Source organism: Armigeres subalbatus, chromosome 3 (genome assembly GCF_024139115.2).
Source record: "Armigeres subalbatus isolate Guangzhou_Male chromosome 3, GZ_Asu_2, whole genome shotgun sequence".
In the NCBI taxonomy this organism is placed as follows: Eukaryota; Metazoa; Arthropoda; class Insecta; order Diptera; family Culicidae; genus Armigeres; species Armigeres subalbatus.
The window spans coordinates 112,923,031-112,935,920 of NC_085141.1; the positions used below are offsets into that span (position 1 = coordinate 112,923,031).

The 12,890-nt window shown below is 38.0% G+C and overlaps 1 protein-coding gene across 1 annotated transcript; it reads right to left on the reverse strand.

The window, feature by feature from the left end:
- Positions 1-234: 234 nt before the first annotated feature.
- Positions 235-817, reverse strand: LOC134223993 (fibronectin-binding protein A-like). Its single transcript, XM_062703216.1, has 2 exons — positions 688-817; positions 235-613 (listed from the first exon to the last, which is right to left on the reverse strand). Exons 1-2 carry the CDS (start codon positions 728-730, stop codon positions 363-365), a joined length of 294 nt encoding a protein of 97 aa, XP_062559200.1. The 5' UTR covers positions 731-817; the 3' UTR covers positions 235-362.
- Between the last annotated feature and the right edge of the window lie 12,073 nt (positions 818-12,890).

The window sequence follows — 12,890 nt, forward strand, 5'->3', positions numbered from 1 at the left end:
AATGTGTATGTGTTCAAAATTTTGCAAACACACTCTTTGGAACTTTGTATCGGCCGATTTACTCACAATAGATTTCATTCGGGGAATGCTATGAAAATTGGCCTGATCCGTCTTTGGAATCAAAAGTTATGGTCGAAACACTATTTTTGAATATTGGTCTTGGAGTTAATTCCTGACGTAATAAACTTTTGAATAATAACTAATAATACTGAATGAAAAACTTCATGCTTCGAATACTCTCTAGGCTCATTTTATTTACATCATTTCATTCTAATTCTGTTCTTTAACAAACGTTGGCCCCCCATCCATTATTCTCGCCAAGTATTCTCCATCAGCGGTGTGCCATCAACCGGGTGCTCCGATTAGTTACGGCTGTTGACGCGGTTCACGCTGTTCGTGATACGGTTGGAGATGCGGTTCGGCAGGTTGGGCATGGTGGTGTTCTCGGACGATGGGGCACCGCCGGCTGGCATTTCGGGGGTGGCCGGCATCTCCGGGGTGGCGGGCACTTCTGGGGCACCTGAAGCTCCTCCAGGCATTTCCGGAGTCGCTGGCATTTCGGGAGTGGCCGGTATCTCCGGAACCGATGGCATCTGGGGTGCGGCCTGGACGGCTATTTTGGGGATTGGAATCAAGAAATCGATTTTGTAACTTTTGTTCTGGTATCTCTGAAAATGAGTGGCTTACCGATGGCAACCAAGACGATGGTGAGAGCTGCGAGCTTGAACATCTTGAGTAGAATGATTCGGTTTTAGTGTGAACTAAATGCGAAACTGGTTGCAGTTGACTGATGTCGGTGGAACAGATAGTCAACGTTTTTATAGCTGGTTCCAATGCAAAGAAAAGTGCATTGTTTCAATTGTGATATCTACCATGCATGTTGCTTAATGATGGAAAATTTCCAATTGTAAGCAAATTGAAGATAAAGAAACATTATTGCAATTTTAAAACTGGTTGACGTCCAGTAGCGACCAAATTAATCACAATAATTTTCACACCATATCTTGACAAATTTGTGTTTGATTAATTTGGATTTGAACCGCTACGATGGTGTGACAGTCAAGACTCAACGGATTTTGTGGAATTGGTATACCAAAAATTTAATTATTGTTACTAAAGGTAACATTATTGATATGTGTTTTGGAAGTAAAAGCGTTTAACTGCAAAAAAAAAGTTGGAAAGATTTTTAATGTCATTCCTATGTTTGTCATTGCTGCACTCAATATATCTAGACCAACATTTGAAAAGGGAGTAACAGCCAAAATTTATTCCTTCTGATTCTTCGTCTACATATAAAGCTATATATGTGGAAGAAGAATCAGAAGGAATAAATTTTGGCTGTTACGCCCTTTTCATATGTTGGTCTAGATATATTCATGTAATAGCATGCACAGAACACCTTTGCACTAATTACAGTGAAAATGCTCGCAGTCTTAATGGCCATGCAGATAGCATCGTCAATCGTTTGAGCGCATTGGATGTTCCGAAGCATTCACAACATTTTGAAGACGTCTCAGAAAATCAAAGAATGTTCCGAGATATACACAAGAATTCCTAGAAATATGGTTTTAAGATTCATCAAATTTAAATTGATTTACTCGTGCCCAATATATTCTCATACAAATTGATGCGAATATTTCACATCTGTATACGGATTTGATTGGAAATTGTTTTTATTAAAAGTTAATATTATATGGATCAATTAAAACTGTGTTTTGGAATAACCTTGCTTCTCCTACTACTAACCTGCTACACCTTATCGACCAGCATCAAATAGGATCACAAGCGGAACGAACGAAGAATTCCGGCTTTGAACTAGGCCAAAAGTAACTACTAGAATACGTTTATTCTGGACAGTATGTATATATGATCACAAACAATAATTGGAGTGGTTTACATCTGTTGATCTGGGAAGCCATTCACCCGTTTTGGAACATTTTCGTATGGAAAAGTATGTATTTATTTCTAAGTCACAAAATCGTCTGTTTCATAGTTTTTACATAAGCTTAGCATTACGACAGAACTTCAGTTTCAAAATATTATACTTTGAAACAAGCCAATAGATTAAATACTGAGACGAAAAAGTATATGAGAATATATTGGACACTGTTTGTAAAGAAATGTAAAGATGACAAATCACTTAATTCAAAAATCATTCTGCAGAGATTTAATACTTATAATTGATGACAAATAAGAGGGAGCGGGAATTTAATATATATATATATTAGAGTGGGGCGTCATGGTCATTTTTTCAAATCAATGATTTTTCGAAGCAATTCTGGGTCATGAACAACTGTGCAGAATTTGTGACCGATTGGTTGCTTCCTCGCTTTCCGCATCGCGTTTGAAGTTTGTATGGAAATTAGTATGGGAGAACGTATATTTTTTCATTTCTACTACTAGAGGTTTCAGTTCATTGTAAACCAAGTGGCACATTGCGTTAAAGTATAACCCAAAGGATGCCGAAAAACTTTGCTGAAGAAGGCACGTTGCTGGAACGTCCACGAAAAAAGTTATAACGCTTCGAAGATTGAATGTTCAAACCAATTGTAAAAAATCGTTTATTCTGCCAGCACTGCCGAACTACGTAGACCAATAATTTAATTGAGTGTAATTTCAAAATAATTGATCTTATAGGGCTTTAGAGCTAATGGGAGCTATCAGGAATCATTTCACAAAGAAAAAAATCCGACAAGAAGGAAGATAGGTTTTGCCCTTCGTTAACCATAGGTCGTCCGGTAGTGCTGGCAGAAACATTGATTTCTTGCATATGGTTTGAACAATCAGTTTTCGAAACGTAATAACATTTTTTGTAGACCTTCCAGCTATGTACCTTCTTCGGCAAAGTTTTTCGGCATCTTCCAGACTATATGCTAACGTATTGAGTCACGTGATTGATGATAAATTGAAGCCGCTAATAGCAAAAATGTAAAAAAGTACGTTTTCCCATACTAATCTCCATGTAAATTTAAAATGCGATGCGGCATGCGAGGTCGTAACCGATCGAGCCCATATTTTGCACAGTTGATTGGGGTCCCAAAACAATTCAGAAAAACCTTGATCTCACTTGATCGGACGAAGTTTGCGTTTTTCCATACAACTGCGCCCCACTCTAATATATATATGCATATATTAGAGTGGGGCGTCATAGTAATTTTTTCAAATCAATGGTTTTTCGAAAGCATTCTGGGTTCCAAACACCTGTGAAGAATTCGGGCCCGATTGGTTGCTTCCTCGCTTTCCGCAACGCGTTTGAAGTTTGTATGGATAACGTGTATTTTTGCATTTTTACTCTAGAGGTCTAAGCTCACCTTTTTTTTGTTAAATATCTTGGCTGTGCATATGCACAGCACATGTTTAGAAATGGACAAATTGATATGAAATTTGCGAAAAAGAATCCACGTGTCTTGGAGGGACTCGAACCATCAACTTCCTACTCTCTAGATAGACGTGATAATCCCTACACAACAAGACCACTTAAAGGTCACGTTTGCGGAAAAGCCATCCGAATTCGAGTACCAACCTCCATCACGGTTAGCTCTTTTTTGCAAATTGAATATCTTTCGGATGCATAAACTAAGTGGCACATTGCGTTCAAATGATGCCGAAAAATTTTGCTGAAGAAGGTACGCTGCTGGAACTACCACGGAAAAAGCTATAACGCTTCGAAGATTGATTATTCAAACCATATGCAAAAATCGTTTATTCTGCTAGAACTGCCGAACTACGTGGCCAATCATTTAACTGAGTGTTATTTCAAAATTATTGATCTTATAGGGCAAAGGGGAATCTTATAGAGAAGATTCGAGTTTATCTGGCAAAGTTAATAGTATATGAAAAACCCAGATTAATCCACCTAGCGGTGATGGTGCCTTTCTCGTTCGTTCAAAAGGTTTGGAAAAATCTAAAATAACTCCAATATGTGGATTGGTATTATTTTTCATATTTGTTTATATGCATAAAAAAAATTCTCGCCAAACGCAATTTGTTGCAAACAAATCGGATTAGCATAAGAGCAAAAAATGGCATTTTATTTTGTAGTTTTAAAATTAGTATTTTCGCCATAACTTTTGACCCAATTGTACGATCCGTCCAAGTTTCTATAGGAAACAATGGGACAAGATTCTACGTTGAATGCAATCTGTTGCGAGCGACCTGAGAAACACATATTGCACATCAATCACAGTAACTTATATATGACCGGATTCAGTCACTATATGGTTACTGCAACCAGATTTGTTGAACTTGTATTGCTTGGGGAATAGATGAAGTCTAAGTGCTAAAAAAGTGAGCTAGACTTTTTTGAGCTCTTTTTCACAATAAATAGTAATTTGACCAGAACATCTAAGCCCATAGTCCGATCTGGACAATTTTCAATAAGAAAATATGAGACAATCTGCGTCGAGTGAAATTTAATGCGAGCAAATCGGTTGAGGAAGAGTGCCTGAAAAATAAGTGACATTTTTTTTAGAGATTTTTCCATAAAAAACCCAGAATAATGAGTCACATTTTTTACTTGATTTTTTCGTATGAATTTGTATTTTGGCCATAACTTTCGATCCCATAGTCCGATCTGGCCAATTTCAAATAGGAAACAATGGGACAGGATTCTGCGGCAAAACATACTTTTGCATATAAACGATAAAGACGGATCCATAAAAAACTGGAAAACGATCCTTAAATAACATCTGAATGTTCCTTAAAATGCTACCATAAATCCATAAAATAGTTAATGAGATTCCATAAAGAATAATTTTTCGAGACACAACTAAGCTAAAAGCAATTAATTGGGAAATATGTTCCATTAACATGGTCAAGAAAAACAATACAATTCTTGCTATTTTCCCATGAACATGTGACAAATGATCCATAAATCTTTGGAAAATGATCCATAAAAAAACTATATTTTGATCCATAAAACTTCAAATTTGCGCATTTTTTTATCGTGAAGATGATCCATAATTTCAGTAATATGATCCATAATACTGGCCATTTGATCCATAACTTTGTTAAAATGATCCATAGTTTTGGTGATATCCATAAATTTTGATAAATAAACAATAGATTTTATAAAATGTGTGGATCAATTAATATAGTTTCATTGGCCTTCTTTCCAAGTATTATGGATCACATTATCAAAATTATGGATCATATGACCAAAATTATAGATCATATGGCTGAAATTATGGATCATCATCAGGATATAAATTGCGCAAATTTGAAATTTCATGGATCAATATATAGTTTTCATGGATCATTTTTCAAAGTTTTATAGATCATAAAAATATTCTTTATGGAATCTCTCGAACTATTTTATGGATTTATGGTAGCGTTTTATGGAGCATTCAGATGTTATTTATGGATCGTTTTTCATTTTTTAATGGATCGTTTTTCCACATTGAACGGTGCAAAGTAAGGGCTGCCGGATTCTGCGTCGAATGCAACTTGTTGCGAGCAAATCGGTTGAAGATAAGTGCTCGAAAAATGAGTGACATTTTTTACAAGATTTTTTCGTATGAATTTGTATTTTGGCCATAACTTTCGATCCCATAGTCGATCTGGCCAATTTCAAATGGGAAATAATGGGACAAGATTCTGCGTCGAATGCAACTTGTTGCGAGTAAATCGGTTGAAGATAAGTGCCCGAAAAATGAGTGTCATTTTTTACGCGATTTTTTCGTATGAATTTGTATTTTGGCCATAACTTTTGATACCATAGTCCGATCTGGCCAATTTCAAATAGGGAACAATGGGACAGGATTCTGCGTTGAATGCAACTTAATGCGAGTTGAAGATAAGTGCCCGAAAAATGAGTGACATTTTTACGCGATTTTTTCGTATGAATTTGTATTTTGGCCATAACTTCCTATCCCATAGTCCGATCTGGCCAATTTTAAATAGGAAACAATGGGACAGGATTCTGCGTCGAATGCAACTTGTTGCGAGTAAATCGGTTGAAGATAAGTGCCCGAAAAATGAGTGACATTTTTACAAGATTTTTTCGTATGAATTTGTATTTTGGCCATAACTTTCGATCCCATAGTCCGATCTGGCCAATTTCAAATAGGAAACAATGGGCCAGGATTCTGCGTCGAATGCAACTTGTTGCGAGTAAATCGGTTGAAGATAAGTGGCCGAAAAATGAGTGACATTTTTTACAAGATTTTTTCGTAAGAATTTGTATTTTGGCCATAACTTTCGATCCCATAGTCCGATCTGGCCAATTTCAAATATTTATGGATCGTTTCTCATTTTTTCATGGATCGTTTTTCCACATTGAATGGTGCAAAGTAAGGGCTGTCGGATTCTGCGTCGAATGCAACTTGTTGCGAGCAAATCGGTTGAAGATAAGTGCCCGAAAAATGAGTGACATTTTTTACAAGATTTTTTCGTATGAATTTGTATTTTGGCCATAACTTTCGATCCCATAGTCCGATCTGGCCAATTTCAAATAGGAAATAATGGGACAGGATTCTGCGTCGAATGCAACTTGTTGCGAGTAAATCGGTTGAAGATAAGTGCCCGAAAAATGAGTGTCATTTTTTACGCGATTTTTTCGTATGAATTTGTATTTTGGCCATAACTTTTGATCCCATAGTTCGATCTGGCCAATTTCAAATAGGAAACAATGGGACAGGATTCTGCGTTGAATGCAACTTAATGCGAGTAAATCGGTTGAAGATAAGTGCCCGAAAAATGAGTGACATTTTTTACGCGATTTTTTCGTATGAATTTGTATTTTGGCCATAACTTCCGATCCCATAGTCCGATCTGGCCAATTTCAAATAGGAAACAATGGGACAGGATTCTGCGTCGAATGCAACTTGTTGCGAGTAAATCGGTTGAAGATAAGTGCCCGAAAAATGAGTGACATTTTTACAAGATTTTTTCGTATGAATTTGTATTTTGGCCATAACTTTCGATCCCATAGTCCGATCTGGCCAATTTCAAATAGGAAATAATGGGACAGGATTCTGCGTCGAATGCAACTTGTTGCGAGTAAATCGGTTGAAGATAAGTGCCCGAAAAATGAGTGTCATTTTTTACGCGATTTTTTCGTATGAATTTGTATTTTGGCCATAACTTTTGATCCCATAGTCCGATCTGGCCAATTTCAAATAGGAAACAATGGGACAGGATTCTGCGTTGAATGCAACTTAATGCGAGTAAATCGGTTGAAGATAAGTGCCCGAAAAATGAGTGACATTTTTTACGCGATTTTTTCGTATGAATTTGTATTTTGGCCTTAACTTCCGATCCCATAGTCCAATCTGGCCAATTTCAAATAGGAAACAATGGGACAGGATTCTGCGTCGAATGCAACTTGTTGCGAGGAAATCGGTTGAAGATAAGTGCCCGAAAAATGAGTGTCATTTTTTACGCGATTTTTTCGTATGAATTTGTATTTTGGCCATAACTTTCGATCCCATAGTCCGATCTGGCCAATTTCAAATAGGAAACAATGGGACAGGATTCTGCGTCGAATGCAACTTGTTGCGAGTAAATCGGTTGAAGATAAGTGCCCGAAAAATGAGTGACATTTTTTACAAGATTTTTTCGTAAGAATTTGTATTTTGGCCATAACTTTCGATCCCATAGTCCGATCTGGCCAATTTCAAATAGGAAACAATGGGACAGGATTCTGCGTTGAATGCAACTTAATGCGAGTAAATCGGTTGAAGATAAGTGCCCGAAAAATGAGTGACATTTTTTACGCGATTTTTTCGTATGAATTTGTTTTTTGGCCTTAACTTCCGATCCAATAGTCCAATCTGGCCAATTTTAAATAAGAAACAATGGGACAGGATTCTGCGTCGAATGCAACTTGTTGCGAGGAAATCGGTTGAAGATAAGTGCCCGAAAAATGAGTGACATTTTTTACGCGATTTTTTCGTATGAATTTGTATTTTGGCCATAACTTTCGATCCCATAGTCCGATCTGGCCAATTTCGAATAGGAAACAATGGGACAGGATTCTGCGTCGAATGCAACTTGTTGCGAGTAAATCGGTTGAAGATAAGTGCCCGAAAAATGAGTGACATTTTTTACAAGATTTTTTCGTATGAATTTGTATTTTGGCCATAACTTTCGATCCCATAGTCCGATCTGGCCAATTTCAAATAGGAAACAATGGGACAGGATTCTGCGTCGAATGCAACTTGTTGCAAGCAAATCGGTTGAGGATAAGTGCCCGAAAAATGAGTGACATTTTTTGAGTAGTTTTGCGCGCACACACACACACATACACACATACATACACACACACACACACACACACACACACACACAGACATCACCTCAATTCGTCGAACTGAGTCGATTGGTATATAACACTATGGGTCTCCGGGCCTTCTATAAAAAGTTTGTTTTTGGAGCGATCATATAGCCTTTACCGTATACTTAGTATACGAGAAAGGCAAAAATGTATTGGAAACATCAAAAAACGAAATTTGCTCAAACTACACTTCAGTCATTTGCTCAGTCACACTGAAGTGTAGTTTGAGCAAATTTCGTTTTTTGATGTTTCCAGTACATTTTTTCAAATAAACTCCAATGAATTTAGCACCGCCCAAACGTTGACCAATTAAGCTTAAATTTTATCCAGAGCATCAGGGCATCAAATAGAGCGGAATATCTGGCCCATCAAAAAAAAATTAAATAAGTTTTCTTCATACTAATTTGAGCCACCGTAATGTGTGTGAATGTGGATAAAAATGTGACACACACGTTTTGCATTCGACGCGGAATACGATTGTTGTTGCTGAATAAAAAATGACCCGGCCTATGCGTTTCGGAGTTATTGAAAAAGCATAGTCCAGGAGCATATGCGATCTTGTGATAATGGTACCAGCTCTCTTAATCGCTCCCTCGATCGCTATGTTGAACATTAGATTCGAGAGTGCATCATCTTGCTTCAATCCATCTAAGATCGATATTTCATCCGCAACCCTAATACTTGATTTCGATCTGTCTAACGTAACACGAATCAGCCGTATTAGTTATGCTGGAAAATCATGTTCTAGCATAATTTGCCATAATTCACTCCGTTTCACTGAATCATTAACTGACTGCCTTGAAATCAATTAGAAGACGATGTGTCAGCAAGTTGTAGTCCTGGAATTCATCAAGGATTTGTCTCAAACATTTGATCCGTCGTTGACATAATTTTGTACGCCGAATTAAAGAGAGTTGTTTCTTGGTAACTGGCATTCTCCAGCCTGTGCTCTTTTTAAAGAGAGGGCAGAACTATAAAACCCAGATTAATCCACCTAGCAGTGATAGTGCCTTTCTCGTTTCTTGTGAGTGAGTAATTTCTTCGCACTTTTGGTATGAAAAAAAAGTATTTTGGCCACAACTTCTGAGCCCATAGTCCAATCCGGCCAATTTTTAATAGGAAACAATGGGACATGATTCTGCGTCGAATGTTGCGAGTAAATCAGCCGAGAGTAAGTGCCTAAATAGAGGGCCGGTTTTCGATACGAAACAATGGGACAAGATTCCGCGTCAAATGCAACTTGTTGCGAGCAAATCGGTTGAGGATAAATGCCTAAGAAATGAAATGGTTTAGGATAAGTGTCTGAAAAATCAGTGAGATTATTTTGCGCACACACATACACACAGACATCACTTTAATTCGTCGAGCTGAGTCGATCGGTATATAACACTATGAGTCTACGGGCCTCCTATAAAAAGTTCGTTTTTGGAGAAAACATATAGCCTTTGTATACAAGAAAGGCAAAAACAATTTTGGTCATAACTTCTAAGCCCATAGTCCGATCGGGTCAATTTTCAATAGGAAACAATGGGACAGGATTCTGCGTCGAATGCAACTGTTGCGAGCAAATCAGTTGAGAATAAATTCCCAAAAAATGAGCTAGACTTTTTAATATGATTTTTATGAAAAAAAAGTATTTTAGCCATAACTTCTAAGCCCATAGTCCGATCGGGTCAATTTTCAATAAGAAACAATGGGAAAGGATTCTGCGTCTAATGCAACTTGTTGCGAGCAAATTGAGAATAAGTGCCCAGAAAGTGAGCTAGACTTTTTAATGTGCTTTTTTATGAAAAAAAAAGTATTTTGGCCATAACTTCTAAGCCCATAGTCCGATCGGGTCAGTTTTCAATAGGAAATAATGGGACAGGATTCTGCATCGAATGCAACTTGTTGCGAACACATTGGTTGAGAATAAGTGCCCAAAAAGTGAGCTAGACTTTTTAATGTGCTTTTTTATGAAAAAAAGTATTTTGGCCATAACTTCTAAGCCCATAGTCCGATCGGGTCAGTTTTCAATAGGAAATAATGGGGCAGGATTTTGCGTCGATTGCAACTTGTTACGAGCAAATCGGTTGAGAATAAGTGCCCAAAAAGTGAGCTAGACTTTTCATGTGCTTTTACACGATTTTTTTTCTGGCCATAACTTCTAAGCCCATAGTCCGATAGGGTCAGTTTTCAATTGGAAACAATGGGACAGGATTCTGCGTCGAATTCAATTTGTTGCGAGCAAATCGGTTGAGAATAAGTGCCCAAAAAGTGAGATAGACTTTTCAATGTGATTTTTTATGAAAAAAAGTATTTTGGCCATAACTTCTAAGCCCATAGTCCGATCGGGTCAGTTTTCAATAGGAAACAATGGGACAGGATTCTGCATCGAATGCAACTTGTTGCGAACACATTGGTTGAGAATAAGTGCCCAAAAAGTGAGCTAGACTTTTTAATGTGCTTTTTTATGAAAAAAAAAGTATTTTGGCCATAACTTCTAAGCCCATAGTCCGATCGGGTCAGTTTTCAATAGGAAATAATGGGGCAGGATTTTGCGTCGATTGCAACTTGTTACGAGCAAATCGGTTGAGAATAAGTGCCCAAAAAGTGAGCTAGACTTTTTAATGTGCTTTTTTATGAAAAAAAGTATTTTGGCCATAACTTCTAAGCCCATAATCCGATCAGGTCAGTTTTCAATTGGAAATAATGGGACAGGATTTTGCGTCGATTGCAACTTGTTGCGAGCAAAACGGTTGAGAATAAGTGCCCAAAAAGTGAGCTAGACTTTTTAATGTGCTTTTTTATGAAAAAAAGTATTTTGGCCATAACTCCTAAGCCCATAGTCCGATCAGGTCAGTTTTTGATAGGAAATAATGGGACAGGATTTTGCGTCGATTGCAACTTGTTGCGAGCAAATCGGTTGAAAATAAGTGCCCAAAAAAATGTATTTTGGTCATAACTTCTAAGCCCATAGTCCGATCGGGTCAGTTTTCAATAGGAAACAATGGGACAAGATTCTGCGTCGAATGCAACTTATTGCGAGAAAATCGGTTGAGGATAAGTGCCCAAAAAGTGAGCTAGACTTTTTGCGCACACACACATACACACACATACACACACACACAGACATCACTCCAATTCGTCGAGCTGAGTCGATCGGTATATAACACTATGGGTCTCCGGGCCTCCTATAAAATGTTCGTTTTTGGAGCGAACATATAGCCTTTACGTATACTTTGTATACGAGAAAGGCAAAAAGGTAGTTTGGCCATAACTTCCGATCCCATAGTCCGACCTGGTCAATTTTCAATAGGAAACAATGGGCAAGGATTCTGCGTCGAATGCAATTTGTTGCGAGCAAATCGGTTGAGGATAAGTGCCCGAAAAATGAGTGACATTTTTTACGCGATTTTTACGTATAAATTTGTTTTTTGGCCATAATTTCCGATCCCATAGTTCGACCTGGCCAATTTTCAATAGGAAACAATGAGAAAGGATTCTGCGTCGAATGCAGTTTGTTGCGAGCAAATCGGTTGAGGATAAGTGCCCGAAAAATGAGTGACATTTTTTACGCGATTTTTACGTATAAATTTGTATTTTGGCCATAACTTCCGATCCCATAGTCCGACCTGGCCAATTTTCAATAGGAAACAATGGGAAAGGATTCTGCGTCGAATGCAACTTGTTGCAAGCAAATCGGTTGAGGATAAGTGCCCGAAAAATGAGTTACATTTTTTGCGTCGTTTTGTGCACACACACACACACACATACACACACACACACACACACACACACACACACACACACACACACACACACACACACACACACACACACACACACACACACACACACACACACACACACACACACACACACACATACACACACACACACACACACAGACATCACCTCAATTCGTCGAACTGAGTCGATTGGTATATAACACTATGGGTCTCCGGGCCTTCTATAAAAAGTTTGATTTTGGAGCGATCATATAGCCTTTACCGTATACTTAGTATACGAGAAAGGCAAAAAGCTGCTCACTGTCTTGTTTGAGAAGTTCTTCTCCACAGTCTTATTGCTTTTCAGCTCTTTAACGGCTTTTCCATCCTCATCTAGCTTAGGCGACCTCACAGCTTGTTCATAGTCACTAATGTTCATTCTGTTCACAGATGCACCGTCACTTTTTCTCGAAGTGTAGCTTCAACCTGGCAGCCACTTCGGTTTTATTTGTCAGCAAACTCCCTTCCTGGTCGTGGCACATGGCGGAAGATGACACTGACTTCCTCCGCACACCATTGACAGTCTCATTATACCTCCGCATTAAGGTGGACAACTGCAAAAATTTCTGCCAGATCCGTCAAGTCCAAGTGAATGCTCAACGAGCGTGAAATTGTATGGGAAAAATCGACAAAATATATGGGAAAATGTATACTTTCCATTTTTTTATCTGTAGGTGGCACTGTGGTCATTCAAATCCGCGTATTAGTGATATTTACTATCTTTACACTATTACGAAGAGGCTTGATGAGTAAATGATGGTTTTTCAGCTCGGGGAAAACGTGCCATCCAGCTATTCTACATGCAGAATCGATCGGATCGATGCGCTTAAATTTAATTCGTTTGT